Genomic DNA, 15790 nt, shown 5'->3' with positions numbered 1-15790 from the left:
ATCTTTGATATACAAAAGTTTATGATTATTACTATTTTTTCCATTATATGCATATAGGAAAGGATATAACAGGCTTATAATTTACCTATAAGCAAAATGTTATAGATAAGATTACATCAACAGAACAAGCTGGTATCTTTACAAATCCTTTGCGGAGTGACATTGAGGGTATGTTCACATTTTTCTGCTTTTATAGATTCAGTGGTCAAATTTGTATACCTGCAAAAGGCTGGGCAAGGCTGCAGAACAATAGGTAAGCAGCTTGGTGTGAAGGCAACAACTGCTGGCTTAATTATTAGAAGATATAAAAGCACAACATGACTGTAATTCTTCCTTGTGGGTTCCATGCAATATCTCACCTCGTGGGGTAAGGATGATTCAGAGTAAGGTCAGGAATCAGTCTAGAAATACATGGAAGGACCTAGTCAATGAGCTGGGACCACAGTCTTAAACATTACCGTTAGTAACACACTACGCCGTCATGGATTAAAATCCTGCAGGGCACGCAAGATTTCCTTCTCACACAAGCACATGTCCAGGCCTTTTAAAGTTCACCAATGACCATCAGAATGATTCTGAGGAGGCTTGGGAGAAGGTCAGGTGGTCAGAAGAGACCAAAATAGAACTTTTTGGTATCAATTTCACTCATGTTTGGAGGAGGAAGAATTATGAGTGGGGGAAACATAATACTTTGAGGGTGCTTTTCTGCAATGGAGACAGGACGACTGCACCATATTGAAGGGAGGATGGATCCGATGTCATGCTACACAAGATTTGGCCAACAACCGGTTTCTCTCAGTAAGAGTATTGAAGATGGGTAGTGGCTGGGTCTTTCACCATGGCAATGAACTGAAACACACAGCAAGGTCAACTACGGAGTGGTTCTGTAAGAAGCATTTCAAGGTCCTGGAGTGGCTTAGCATGACTCCAGACCTGAACCCAACAGAAAATCTTTGGAGGGAGCTGAAACTCAATGTTGCCCAGTGACAAACCCGAAACCTGAAAGACATGGAGAAGATCTGTATGTAGGAGTGGGCTAAAATTCCTGCAGCAGTGTGTACAAACTTGTTTAAGAACTACAGGAAACATCAGACCTCTGTAATTGCAAACAAATGTTTTTGTATCAAATATTAAGTTCTGTTTTTCTATTGTATCAAATACTTATTTCATGCAATAAAATTCAAATTAATTATGTAAAATCATACAATGTGACTTTCTGGATTTTTTTTATATTCTGTCTCTCAAAGTTAAAGTGTATCTTTGATAAAATTTACTGACCTCTCCATTCTTTGCAAAAAGGAGAAAACTGGGAGCAGATAGGTATAAATATAATACAAAGTACTTTATTAGATAACACACAAGTTACATGCTTGATAGCAAGATACATAAAAACATATTAGCAACGCATAGAATGCCCAAGGATGGGAATAAAAGGAGGGAGACACCCCCGGTGTGCGCTGTTAGAGGAGATCACCACATGATAACATACAGTGTATAAAGGGTATGCTGCTGTGTATCCAAGGCTATCTATAGTAGCATAAAGACGCCATGTGGCGGTTGGAAAGGTATTTAGCTAGCAGCACTTACCCAAAGAGGAATCTCCAATGCGGGGCACACCGGGTGGGATCCACAAGACGCAACCCCCATTCTTTGTATGTGGGAAAACTTTCAAAATCGGCAGTGTATCAAATACTTATTTTCCCCACGGTATGTGTATTTATAAATAAATATTGTGGTAGATCGACTCACTCAGCTGTACACAGGGATAGACGCAGGAACACTGTTTCTTTAAGTCCTTCACAGGTTTATTGTACATGGGCAAAAACAGGAACACAAAAAACAAAGTGGTAACACAAAGCACAATCTTTGTAGTTGCAGGGATTTGCCCACTCCGGGTTAGCAAAATACATGGTTCTGATTAGCATAAACATGAACACCTCTCTTGAGCTAGCCTCTCCAGAGACACAGGGACACTGAATTCCTCAGCAGGCTGATGATTTAAATCCCAGACCACACCCAGGGGTGGAGATATGGAAAACAATCTCCCACCCACTCTTTGGCTGTTCTCAAAAACCCAGCCCTTAAAACGGCTGCTTAACCCCTCTCAACACTTAGCGTGCTGGAGCAAAAACTTCTGGGTTTCATATCACTGAAGTTAATAGCCTCAGTGAAACATATCTCCTCTCCAGCACTTTGCCAGTGACTTTGTCACATATTCCCCCTCTGCCCAAAGCCGGGAGTTTTGACACATTCACTCACTAAACAGGGCAGTCTGGAGAGGGCATCTGCATAGCCATGTAGTTTTCTGGGTCTGTGCTCCACATGAGAACTAAAGTCCTGGAGTGCTAGGAACCACCTAGTCAACTGGGCATTCTTCCCCTTCCTTCCCTCATCCATTTCAAGGGCACATGATCTATCATTAGCCTGAACTTCCGGCCTATCATGTAGTACTTCAACTGCCCATTTGATGGCCAATCACTCTTCTCTACGATGGCATAGTTCTTTTCACAGGAGGAGAGTTTCCTACTCAGGTATAGGACTAGATGATCATCTCCATCTATTTGTTAGGACAACACAGCTCCCAAACTGACCTCAGAGGCATCTGTCTGTACCACAAACTCTTTAGTGAAGTCCGGTGTGATCAAAACCGACTGTCTACATAGTGCGAGTTTGAACTCTTGGAACACCATTTCCAATTCAGATGTCCATTTGGCCATCGATGACTTTGTGCCCTTAAGAAGATCAGTCAGGCGGGTGGCTGTCTTGGCAAAATTTGTTATAAAATGCCAATAGTATCCCACAATTCCCAGAAACGCCCGAACTTGCTTCTTGGAGGCTGGTATCAGCCAGTTTTGGATTGCCTCCACCTTATTTACTTGCGGCTTTATTTTGCACCTTCCAACCATATAGCTCAAGCATTTTGCCTCTTCTTTCCCCATGGCACACTTCTTTGGGTTTATGGTAAACCCAGCCATCGTCAGTGCATCCAGTAACACCTGGACCTTCTGCATGTGACTTTCCCAATCCGGGCTGAAGATCACAATTTCATCCAGATAAGCTGCGGTGTACTTTTTTTGAGAGGCTAGGATCTGGTCCATGGCCCTATGGAATATAGCTGGCAGCTGGGACTCCCTGCAAACTAAAGGGCATTCTGGTATACTGAAAGCATCGGTCAACCTGGTAAATCCAAAAACAGGCCACGGTTCTGCTGAGACGACACGGTTGCTTCTGGGCTGGTGACAGTGTCTCTGCCACTGTGACATCCTCAACCTGGACTTCAGGATTGGCCCCCAGGCATGTAGTTTCCACTGGTTCCCTGTCTTGCCATGATTTGAGCAGGTGAATGTGGTATACCTGGTACGACTTTCTTCTCAATGGTTGGCGGACCTTGCAGTTGACATCACTCAACTTTTTGACCACCTCATGCGGCCCTTGCCATTATTTTATTTTATTTTTATTTTGTGGGGATTAACATCAACACGGTCTCCAGGGAGTAACTCCAGGTTGTAGACCCTTGCCTGGGCCTCTTGTGCTTGAAGGAGGCTCTCCTCCACAATTGGCATCACCCTCGCAATCCAGTCCTGCATCTAAGCCACATGTTCGATGATGCTTTGTGGGGTGTTACCTCTGCTTCCCAGGTCTTCCTTGCAATGTCCAGAAGTCTATCGAGAGTGCCATCCATATAGCAGCTCGAATGGTGAGAACCCTGTAGAGGACTGTGATACTTCTTTAATGAAGAACGGAAGGTACGGTAGTAGGCAATTCCAGTCTCAGGCATCCTTCTCCACGATCTTCTTAAGCATAGATTTCAAGGTGTTGTTGAACCTCTCCATAATGCCGTCCATCTGCGAATGGTACACCGATGTCCAGAGTTGGGTAATTTGGAGAGCCTTACACAACTCCCTCATCACTTGAGACATATAAGGAGTCCCTTGATCCATCAGGAGCTCCTTTGGCAGGCCCTTCTGGGAGAAAATATGGACTAGTTCTTGAGCTATACTCCTGGCAGAGGAGTTTCTCAGTGGTACCGCCTCTGGGTACTGCGTTGCATATTAATTTACCACCAGGATGTATTAATGACCCCTGGTGGACTTAACTAAGAGCCTGACAAGATCCATGGCAATCCGGTCAAATGGGACCTCTATAATGTGCAAAGGCAGTAGGGGACTGTGGAAATGGGATACGGAAGCATTTAGCTGACAGATAGGGCCAGATCAGCAGAAATTAACAATGTCTCGGTGACATCCAACCAGTAAAACCTCTGAAGGACCCGCTCTTGAGTTTTATCTACTGTCAGATGCCCACCCAAGACATGAGAATGGGCCAGATCTAATACCCTACAGTTATAGGGGTTTGGTTCCAACAACTGCTCTATCACTTTCCCTCTTGGTTTAGTGACCTGATAAAGCAGCTTTTCATTTAAAATGAAATATGGAGACCAAATGTCAGCCCTCGGCATTTGAGCAACCCCATTTATCACAGACATATTGTCAAATGCACTTTTTAACAAAAGATCCTGCATTTAGGCAGTCCCAAAATTCCCCCCAGGAACGCCCAACTCAGGAATTTTGGCCTCACTGGTCACCATCTCGAACTCGTCACCAGCAAGGGCTCACAGGGGGAACTCATCCACCTCCAATGCGATGAGGATTCATCACGGTTGAACCGGCTCCTGTCTGAGTCACTTGGCATCTCACCTTCCGCTGTAAGCCCCATAACAAGCTAAAGTCCCGCCCTATTATCACCAGATGTAGCAGGTTCTTAACCTCAGACTCCTCACAGTTGTGGCTCTACTAACCCTCTTTTGAGATTCGGACTCCTGGGTAACCCAGGAATCTAACTAGAGTAAGATTTTTGGAAAGTCTCACGGAGTCACACACCACTTTTAAGACATTTCTGATTCCTTAAGAGACCTCTTAATAATTCAGGAGCTACTCACTCTAGCATGGCCCCTCATCAACTTGAACAATGCTGGTTTAGAAGAATCAAACCTTTGTGTGCACACAACCTAAGAGTTCAACCAAAAAGTTAAAAACATCCATAGGCAAGAACCAACAACCCCTCTGATAAAACATAGGTTTATTAATCCATCCATAATGTGTGCTGAGCACTATTGCCAACATTTATATCCTTCTTCCAGTAAAGTGTCCATATCGTTACTGTGGCCCATTCATATTAAATAGCACTTCCTCTATACTTTAGCATAGCACAAACTTGGTCTCCCAGAACAGAAACTCATTGAAAGTGTTACTTCACCATTTGGTTACATCTCAATTCACTATTGACTTTGGGGAAATGTCATATTTTGTTGCGGTTGCTTTATATCTAAATGTATATATAGATTTTTTTCAAGTTCCGATGGAAATTTAAAGAAGTACAGAGTATAATCTGTGTGGCAGCCAATTTTTTATTACTCTAAATATTTGTGGGCACATGCATGTCAGAATGAATATGGAATAGATGATCTACAGGAGAAAAGTGCTTTTAACACTTTCTATTTCCTGACATGGCTTGATTCTATTGCTGCTATATTAATCATGTTGTACTGGGGAAGGTAATGTATTATGGCAGCAATATCAATATGGCACCACGATGGTTATAAATCTGAGATAAAATCCAAATGTTTATTTTATCGACGTAATAAAAACTGGAAAAAAAATTCCAAAGGAAAAAAATATATTTTTATAAAATATAGTCAGAGTTTGCAGGAAGAGTTGAGGGGGTAAGAGAAAGTGTTTGTAGTCTAACCTTGGAGACACAGTGGTGTGCATAGGAGCTGTATACCAAAATATATATAAAAATGTACTTTGTCTTTTAAATAGATTGTGGCAAGAAAAAAATAGATCTCATTGTTTCTCTTAAAGGGAACCTGTCATGTAAAATAATGCTATTAACCTGCAGATATAGGGTTCATCTGCAGGGTAATAGCATTCTGCAGCACCTACTCTGAGAGCCCCGCTGCCAGGAGGAAATTAACTTTATTCCCCCTGGCAGCCTCGCTGTTCCAGTGACATGGTTGGTGACTGCACAGTTTCAGTCACTGCTCAGTAACTGTGCCCCCAGCACTGACTGACAGCAGGCTTAGCATTAGGATTGACTGTCAGTCAGTACGGGGGCAACACGGTTACAGACACCATTCTCTATACACTTAGCAGTGACTGAAACTATCAGCGACAACATTTTGATTCAAAGAAAGCCTGCCGGGGTTAATAAAGTTAATTTCATCCCGGCAACAGGACTCTCAGTTCAGGCACCACACTGTGTCAGAAAACTACTAACCTATAGATTCGCCCCATATTTGCAGGTTATTAGTTTTATTTCACTTGACAGATTCCCTTTAACCCCTTAAGCCCCAAGGGTGGTTTGCACGTTAATGACCGGGCCAATTTTTACAATTCTGACCACTGTCCTTTTATGAGGTTATAACTCTGGAAAGCTTCAACGGATCCTGGAGATTCTGACACTGTTTTCTCGTGACATATTGTACTTCATGATAGTGGTAACATTTCTTCGATATAACTTGCGTTTATTTGTGGAAAAAAAACGGAAATTTGGCGAAAATTTTGAAAATTTTGCAATTTTCTAAATTTGAATTTTTATGCCCTTAAATCACAGAGATATGTCACACAAAATAATTAAAAAGTAACATTTCCAACATGTCTACTTTACATCAGCACAATTTTGGAACCCAAATTTTTTTTGTTAGGGAGTTGAAAGGGTTAAAAGTTGACCAGCAATTTCTCATTTTTACAACACCAATATTTTTTAGGGACCACATCACATTTGAAGCCATTTTGAGGGGTCTATATGATAGAAAATAACCAAGTGTGACACCATTCTAAAAACTGCACCCCTCAAGGTGCTCAAAACCACATTCAAGAAGTGTATTAACCCTTCAGGTGTTTTACAGGAATTTTTGGAATGTTTTAAAAAAAAATGAACATTTAACTTTTTTCACAAAAAATTTACTTCAGTTCCAATTTGTTTTATTTTACCAAGGGTAACAGGAGAAAATAGACCACAAAATTTGTTGTACAATTTGTTCTGAGTACGGTGATATCTCATATGTGGGGGTAAACCACTGTTTGGGTGCATGGCAGAGTTTGGAAGGGAAGGAGCACCATTTGACTTTTCAATGCAAAATTGACTGGAACTGAGATGGGACGCCATGTTGCGTTTGGAGAACCCCTGATATGCCTAAACATTGAAACCCCCCACAAGTGACACCATTTTGGAAAGTAGATCCCCTAAGGAACTTATCTAGATGTGTGGTGAGCACTTTAACCCACCAAGTGCTTCACAGAAGTTTATAATGCAGAGCTGTAAAAATAAAAAATCATATTTTTTCACAAATATTATATTTTCACCCCAAATTTTTTATTTTCCCAAGGGTAAGAGAAGAAATTGGACCCAAAAAGTTGTTGTGCCATTTGTTCTGAGTACGCCTATACCCTATATGTGGGGGTACACCATCGTTTGGGCGCATGGCAGAGCTCGGAAGGGAAGGAGTGCCATTTGAATTTTCAATGCAAAATTGACTGGAATTGAGATGGGACACCATGTCACGTTTGGAGAGCCCCTGATGTGCCTAAACATTGAAACCCCCCACAAGTGACACCATTTTGGAAAGTAGACCCCTAAGGAACTTATCTAGATGTGTTTTGACAGCTTTGAACCCCCAAGTGTTTCACTACAGTTTATAACGCAGACCCGTGAAAATAAAAATTCTTTTTTTTTCACAAAGATTATTTTTAGCCCCAGTTTTGTATTTTCCCAAGGGTAAAAGGAGAAATTCGACCCCAAAAGTTGTTATCCAATTTGTTCTGAGTACGCTGATACCCTATATGTGGGGGGAAGCACCGTTTGGGCGCATGGCAGAGCTCGAAAGGGAACAAGCGCCATTTGGAATGCAGACATAGATGGATTGGTCTGCAGGCGTCACGTTGCATTTGCAGAGCCCATGATGAACCTAAACAGTAGAAACCCAACACAAGTGACACCATTTTGGAAACTAGATCCACCAAGGAACTTATCTAGATGTGTTGTGAGAACTTCGAACCCCCAAGTGTTTCACTAAAGTTTATAACGCAGAGCCGTGAAAATAAAAAATATTTTTTTTTCCACAAAAAATATTTTTTAGCCCCGTTTTGTATTTTTCCAAGGGTAACAGGAGAAATTGGACCCCAAAAGTTGTTGTCCAATTTGTCCTGAGTACGCTGATACCCCATATGTGGGGGGAACCACCATTTGGGCGCATGGCAGAGCTCGGAAGGGAAGGAGCACCATTTGGAATGCAGACTTAGATGGATTGTTCTGCAGGCGTCACGCTACATTTGCAGAGCCCCTGATGCACCTAAACAGTAGAAACCCCCCACAAGTGACACCATTTTGGAAACTAGACCCCCCAAGGAACTTATCTAGATGTGTTGTGAGAACTTTGAACCCCCAAGTGTTTCACTACAGTTTATAACGCAGAGTCGTGAAAATAAAAATTAATTTTTTTCCCACAAAAATGTTTTTTTAGCCCCCAAAATTTTTATTTTCCCACGGGTAACAAGAAAAATTGGACCCCAATTGTTGTTGTTTGTCCAATTTGTCCTGAGTATGCTGATACCCCATATTTTGGGGTAAACCCCTGTTTTGGTGCATGGCAGAGCTCGGAAGGGAAGCAGAACTGTTTTACTTTTTCAACGCAGAATTGGCTGGAATTGAGATCAGACGCCATGTCGCGTTTTGAGAGGCCTGATGTGCCTAAACAGTGTAAACCCCCAATTCTAACTGAAACCCTATCCCAAACACACCCCTAACCCTAATCCCAACCATAACCCTAACCACACCCCTAATCCTGACACACCCGTAACCCTAATCCCAACCGTAAATGTAATCCAAACCCTAACCCTAACTTTAGCCCCAACCCTAACTCTAACTTTAGCCCCAACCCTAACCCTAACTTTAGCCTCCACCCTAACTGTAGCCCTAACCCTAACTGTAGCCCTAACCCTAGCCCCAACCCTAGCCCCAACCCTAACCCCAACCCTAGCCCCAACCCTAACCCCAGCCCTAGCCCCAACCCTAGCCCTAACCCTAGCCCTAACCCTAGCTCTAGCCCTAACTCTAGCCCTAACCCTAGCCCTAACCCTAACCCCAACCCTAGCCCTAACCCTAACCCTAGCCCTAACCCTAGCCCTAACCCTAACCCTAGCCCTAATGGGAAAATGGAAATAAATACATTTTTTAAAAATTTTTATGTTTCCCTAACTAAGGGGGTGATGAAGGGGGTTTGATTTACTTTCATAGCGGGTTTTTTAGCGGATTTTTATGATTGGCAGCTGTCACACACTAAAAGACGCTTTTTATTGCAAAAAATATTTTTTGCGTTACCACATTTTGAGACCTATAATTTTTCCAGATTTTCCAGGTCTTGTTTTTTGCGGGACGAGTTGACGTTTTTATTGGTACCACTTTTGGGCACGTGACATTTTTTGATCGCATTTTATTCAGATTTTTGTGAGGCAGAATGACCAAAAACCAGCTATTCATGAATTTCTTTTAGGGGGGGGGTTGTTTATACCATTCCTTGTTTGGTAAAATGGATAAGGCAGTTTTATTCTTTGGGTCAGTACGATTATAGCGATACCTCATTTATATCATTTTTTTAATGTTTTGGCGCTTTTATACGATAAAAACTATTTTATAGAAAATAATTATTTTTGCATCGCTTTATTCTGAGGACTATAACTTTTTTATTTTTTTGCTGATGATGCTGTATGGTGGCTCGATTTTTGCGGGACAAGATGACGTTTTCAGCGGTACCATGGTTATTTACTGTATATCCGTCTTTTTGATTGCGTGTTATTCCACTTTTTGTTTGGCGGTATGATAATAAAGCATTATTTTTTGCCTCATTTTTTTTTTACGGTGTTCACTGAAGGGGTTAACTAGTGGGACAGTTTTATAGGTCGGGTCGCTACGGACGCGGCGATACTAAATATGTGTACTTTTATTGTTTTTTTTATTATTTAGATAAAGAAATGTATTTATGGGAACAATATTTTTTTTTTATTTATTTATTTAGGATTTTTTTTTTTTTTACACATTTAAATATATATATTTTTTTTTTCGCAGTGTGCCAGGGGTTAATGTGTCGGGGGTGGTCCGTGACCACTCCTGGCACATAGTGCCGGATGTCAGCTGTGATAGTCAGCTGACACCCGGCCGCGATCGGCCGCGCTCCCCCCGAGAGTGCTGCCGAACGCATATGACGTACTATCCCGTCACTGGGAATTAAGTCCCAGGTCACCTTGACGGGATAGTACGTCATATGGGATTAAGGGGTTAAGGATACATTTCCATATTGGCCATTTATTTTATGTAACTTGTTAATGATGGTGACGCCTGTATACAGGGATTGCCCTGTGCTTGGCAACTTTCCAAACGTCCCTAGAAGTAAATAAGGTGCATTACTAGCTCTCTATTCCCAGTACTGCAAATTGTGCTCCCAGTTTATTTTTCTCCTTAGCCAGGCTATCGACTAAAAAAAAATGTTTCTTGGAAAACCTTTTTAACTATGTCTAACTACCTCATGCAAATCTAAATACCAAAAAAAATAAGAAAGGAAACGGGCATCAAAATACACAGAAATGAAGAAAGGAAATGAGATTGGTAGAAGAAGGAAGAGGCGGTTGGAAAAGGAGACGATTAAAAATCAGGACAGGAGTGGAATGTTGTATTGACGTAGGAAAAAATGTCTCGAATCATTGTAGTGAAAGTCACCTACAAATATCATTGTCTTTGAACTTGACCAAAACAATATGCCCCATGTCATCTGAATGAACATCCATGAGGAAACTCAGCTCGGGAAGGACGCCTGCAATGGTGAATGGAATGTGCAACTGAGCTGATCCCTTGCTTCCAGCACTGACGTATGTATGGTACACGGATTGGCCGGGGCTAGTACAGCATATGGGGGGGCAGTTGAAATAAGTGAGATGCATGGAGCCTTGTTAGACTTTGTCAGGAGGACTGATGGCCTAGCAGGAAGAACCGGAGACCCCGCTAGGGCCCATGTTAGAGGAAGAAGCAGTACAGTAGAGTCCTTCAGATTCACCGTTTCACTTGCCCCATGGGCAGGGCTTTGCAGTAGCTTAGGTATCCATGGTTACGACCACTCATATAATGACAGCTCTTAGTGGTCGCAACCATGGATAGCTAAGCTACTGCAAAGCCCTACATGAGGTAAGCGCCATAGCGAATCTGAAGAACTATACAACATTTCTAATTGTAGGTATTTACTAATATTATTAATATCACACATACTAAATATTGGGATAGGATCTTGGAGATGGGAATAACCCTTTAAGTACCATGTCTTGTATGGGACGAATATATATCAGCCCCTACTATAGCTATGGCCTGATTGTTTTAATTTTAACAAGGAAGTGGCTGCAGTCAGAGAGAAAGGCCATGGACTGAAATGCAAAGTAATTCTTATTAAGAACAATATTTAATTAGACTAGATAAAAAGGTAATTTCAGATACATATGATTTTGCACAGACAGTTTCCCTCTGTTATTACTAGGTAAGAAAATTAATAGACTCCATCTGAAACAATTTCACTGTGGACGATTCAGCGGTTTCCTAAATTCAGCGGACATTTCATTTATGAAAGCACTTTCAAGCTATGTTAAGCAAGTCACCCCTGAAATGATGATTTTATCCATTGTTGGAGGATACATGTTGCAGCCGAGTGCTTCACTTATTATTACACTTTTCCATTACATAAAAAAAATATAGAGAGAGCATGGTGAAACAGCTTCACCGCCTTATAATAGAGCCAATTTCTCATTAAGAAATTGGACCTTTAAATAATTTGCTACCAAATACCATATAATTATTGAGCCTCTTAGCTAGCATTTCCCAAATATAGCAACTTCCCCAGTCAGAAATTTTCAGAATCTTTGATAGAAAAGCACATCAATGGCAGGTACAAAGGCAGCGTTGGACTTCTGTTCAACTAGGGGTAAAGGTGTACTTTGAGATACTAGTCCAGCATCGAAATATCTTAGGCAAGACAAAGCAGCTTATTGACCACCCATGGCACACAGGGTATATTCAACAACAGCCCTCTGCATCACCCACCATCTATGAATTGTTTCCCTCAAATGTAATTCCTTTATTCTTTCCTGGTAAAAATAAATCTAAATAGATATTGTCAATGGCATGTAATTCCCAATTTAGGCAAAAGAATAATTTTTAGGCGGCATCATGTCTAAGGCTACGTTCACATTTGTGTTGTGCGCCGCAGCGTCGGCGACGCAACGCACAACGCAAACAAAAACGCAGCAAAACGCATGCACAACGCTGCGCTTTGCGACGCATGCGTCCTTTTTTTGGTTGATTTTGGATGCAGCAAAAATGCAACTTGCTGCGTCCTCTGTGCCCGGACACGTGCACTGCAGTGACGCATGCGTCGCAAAACGCAAGTGCAACGCATGTCCATGCGCCCCCATGTTAAATATAGGGGCGCATGACGCATGCGGCGACGCTGCGGCGCCCGACGCTGCGGCACAGACCGCAAATGTGAACGTAGACTAATTGTGTGGCGGCAATTAAAAAAGTTGACATTTTCTTGATATAAGCTATATATTAACTTCAAATTTACTAAATTGCAGGTTTTCCATAACTGAATCTATATACTCAAAATGACAATAAATTAACACATAGTTATTATTTGTGCAAAGTTAACAAAGGGAAAGGTGCTGTCCACTTTGCATAACCAGTAGGGATGAGCGAACATGCTCGATGATACTCGGATATCACTAGAGTATCTGCGTGCTTGGATGTACTCAGCACTCGACGAGCATTGACTGGTGCTTGCATTAGAATTCCCGCCCCACATGTTTGGCACCTGTTACATAGTAAATAAACATACGGGGATTGCCTGCCAGTCACTGTAATGCCATAGCCATCTTGGTAGTGGCATTACTGTGATTGGCTGGCTGCATTACCTCATCAGAAGTTATAAAAGGACAGGCGCCACCATGCTCGGCACACTGACGCCATTGCACAGCTCAGGGACAGTTGTGATTGGAGGGAGAGAGCAGTTATCCAGGCCTGTGTGTGCATAATTTAAACTAATCAGAGTTCTCTGGTGGTGATACTGGTGCTGATGCTGAACCATCATACTAACAGTCCTCCTAAGGGCTAATTTTGCCCTTTGCTGTTTGTATCAAACACATTCTTCATTTAGCCTAGGAACAGTTACAGGAGCAGGCAGAATACAGCCTCTAGGCAAGGCTTAGGGCTTTGTAGTCTATTGCCAAATATATAGCTGCTGCACTTGACCACATTCTTTCTTGGGAGGGGTGAAAAAATTGACTATATTGTTATCCATACAGTTTAGCTTAGTGCTACATTATAGTTTTATCTAACACTCAAAAAAAGTCTTTAAAAATTCTCGACTGAATTAGTCATCCATAGAGTTTAATGTGGTTAGTGCTACATTCTGGTTGTATATAAAACTCACAAAAACTGTTCAATTTTCTTTTTAATTCAATTAGTCATCCATGCAGTTTAAAGTGGTTAGTGTTACATTTTAATAGAATTTAAAGCTGCAAAAAAAGTTCAAACATGTTTTCTGGATTAAATTAGTCATCCATAGAGTTTAACATGGATTAGTGTTACATTAAAATGGTATATAAAACTCAAATAAGTTCAAAAATTATTTCTGGATTCAATTAGGCTAGTTTCACATTTGCGTTTAAATCCGCAGCGTTTAAAACGCATCCGCAAGTGGTGGAAAAAACGCATATAAATGCGGCGGTTTTTAGACGCATGCGGTATCGCATGCGGTTAAAAAAACGCCACGTTTGTTCGCGTTTATATGCGTTTTTTCCTGCGTTTGCGTTTTTGGTGTGCATGATGAGAAATTTCACAAGAGAAAAATCAAGATAACCAGACACCGCCAATGGGACTACAGAGGGCGTGTATTATGGAATCTCTATATATAGACCCTAGGGCTACTGAAATCTTAACAGTTTGCTACTGTATCCTGTGTCATGATGGATCTTCACATGGAGAGCTTTTATTTCAACCTGGATTTAAGCATCAAGCTGTTTCTTGCCTGTGCTTTTGCTTGGGAGCAAGACAGAAATCGTGAAAGATGGAGAAGGAGACAACGTAGGTGTTTTTGGAGACACCCCATTATCGAACTACGTGAGAGCCGTGGAGCCTATCACATGCTGTATGCCGAGCTTAATGCCAACCTGGAGAAATTCCAGGAATACACAAGGATGTCGCCAGACTCGTTCCGGGATTTGCTTGCTCGTGTCCAAGGAGCCATATGGCGACAGGACACCCAGCTCCGTAAAGTGATTCCACCGGAGGAACATCTGCTGGTTACATTAAGGTACGTTCCAAATCTAAACCAATGACAGTCCAAATTTTGTGTTTTCTGACATGTATGTTTTGGGTATTTTCCTTTCTTTCTTTAGCGTAACCACACCATAAATAGAATAGATTGTAATGTTTTTTGGGTTTGTTTTTCTTACAGATTTCTGGCAACCGGAGAGAGTTTATCATGTCTCCACTTCCAATACCGGCTTGGAATATCCACCCTGTCCGGAATAGTTGTGGACACCTGCCGGGCTTTGTGGAACGTACTCCGGCATGAGTTTATACCCCTACCCACCTTGGACATGTGGCTTGAAATTGCGGAAAAATTCTGGAGTGTGTGTGATTTCCCCAACTGTTTAGGAGCATTATCAAACCTGCCAGAACAGGATCGGAGTATTTCAACTATAAAAAATATTTTTCTGTTGTGCTCATGGCAATAGCCGATGCGAACTGTCTCTTCATCGCCGTGGACATTGGAGCTTTTGGCCATTGCAACGATTCCCAGACTTTCAAGAACTCGGATATGGGCCGCCGTGTGTATGGCAAAAATGTCAATTTTCCCCCCGCCACAACCTCTCCCCAACACTCAAGGTCCACCGATGCCATTTGTTATGGTTGGGGATGAGGCCTTTCAGATGTGTGAAAACCTACTGAAGCCCTATTCCAGTCGGGACTTGAACCACACTAGAAGGATCTTTAACTACAGACTGACCAGGGCCCCAAGAACAGTAGAGTGTACCTTTGGCATTCTGGTCGCTAAATGGTGCATTCTTGCATCAGCCATAAATCTAAAAGTGGAAACAGTGGACGAGGTGGTCAAAGCCTGTGTGGTTCTGCACAATTATATAATGGCTAAGGAGCAACCCAACATTGAACTGGATGAACCAGTTGCACACCCACTGCCCGATTTCCAGCATCACCCGCTGCGGTCAACTGCAGCAGTTGGTCACATGCGGGACCAATTTGCTGCCTTTTTTGATTCAGATATTGGACGTGTGTCATGGCAGGACAATGTTGTGTAAATGTCCTGTTGTAATTAGATCCTGTACCAGTAATTTTCTGATATGAAAATAATATTTCTCATTAATAAACTTTAGTTTTGGTTGTGTTGACCATGTCTCCTATGTTTTTCCTCTACAAACCAAGGCTGTCCTAAAACTGGCAGTATTTGGTCTGTATTTAATATCAGTTTTTGTAATCCAAAACCAGGAGTGAGTAATAAAGGCAGAGGTGCTAGTTATTATGTTAATATCATAATTTACCTCTAATTGTTCCACTCCTTGTTTTGGCTTACAAATACTGATATAAAACATTGGCCACATACTGCTAGTGTTATGGCAGCCATGTTGCTTTATTGGTAAGCTTGTTGATGTCATTGTGTCCTGATTCTGTTCTG

At 41.8% G+C, this 15790-nt stretch overlaps 1 protein-coding gene across 1 annotated transcript in view; it reads right to left on the bottom strand.

Annotated features, from left to right (window-relative positions):
* Positions 1 to 3770: 3770 nt before the first annotated feature.
* Positions 3771 to 15790, bottom strand: part of LOC143803659 (uncharacterized) — an 86328-nt gene continuing 74308 nt past the window's right edge. The window contains exons 4-5 of the mRNA XM_077281440.1: positions 4940 to 5008; positions 3771 to 3962 (exon numbers count right to left, since the gene is read on the bottom strand). Coding sequence (XP_077137555.1) covers positions 3771 to 3962; positions 4940 to 5008 — 261 coding nt within the window. The remainder of the gene's footprint in view (positions 3963 to 4939; positions 5009 to 15790) is intronic.

This window comes from Ranitomeya variabilis, chromosome 2, assembly GCF_051348905.1.
Source record: "Ranitomeya variabilis isolate aRanVar5 chromosome 2, aRanVar5.hap1, whole genome shotgun sequence".
Lineage (NCBI taxonomy): Eukaryota > Metazoa > Chordata > Amphibia > Anura > Dendrobatidae > Ranitomeya > Ranitomeya variabilis.
Note: the sequence above shows the minus strand (reverse complement) of the source record. Positions and strands in the feature narration are given on the sequence as shown.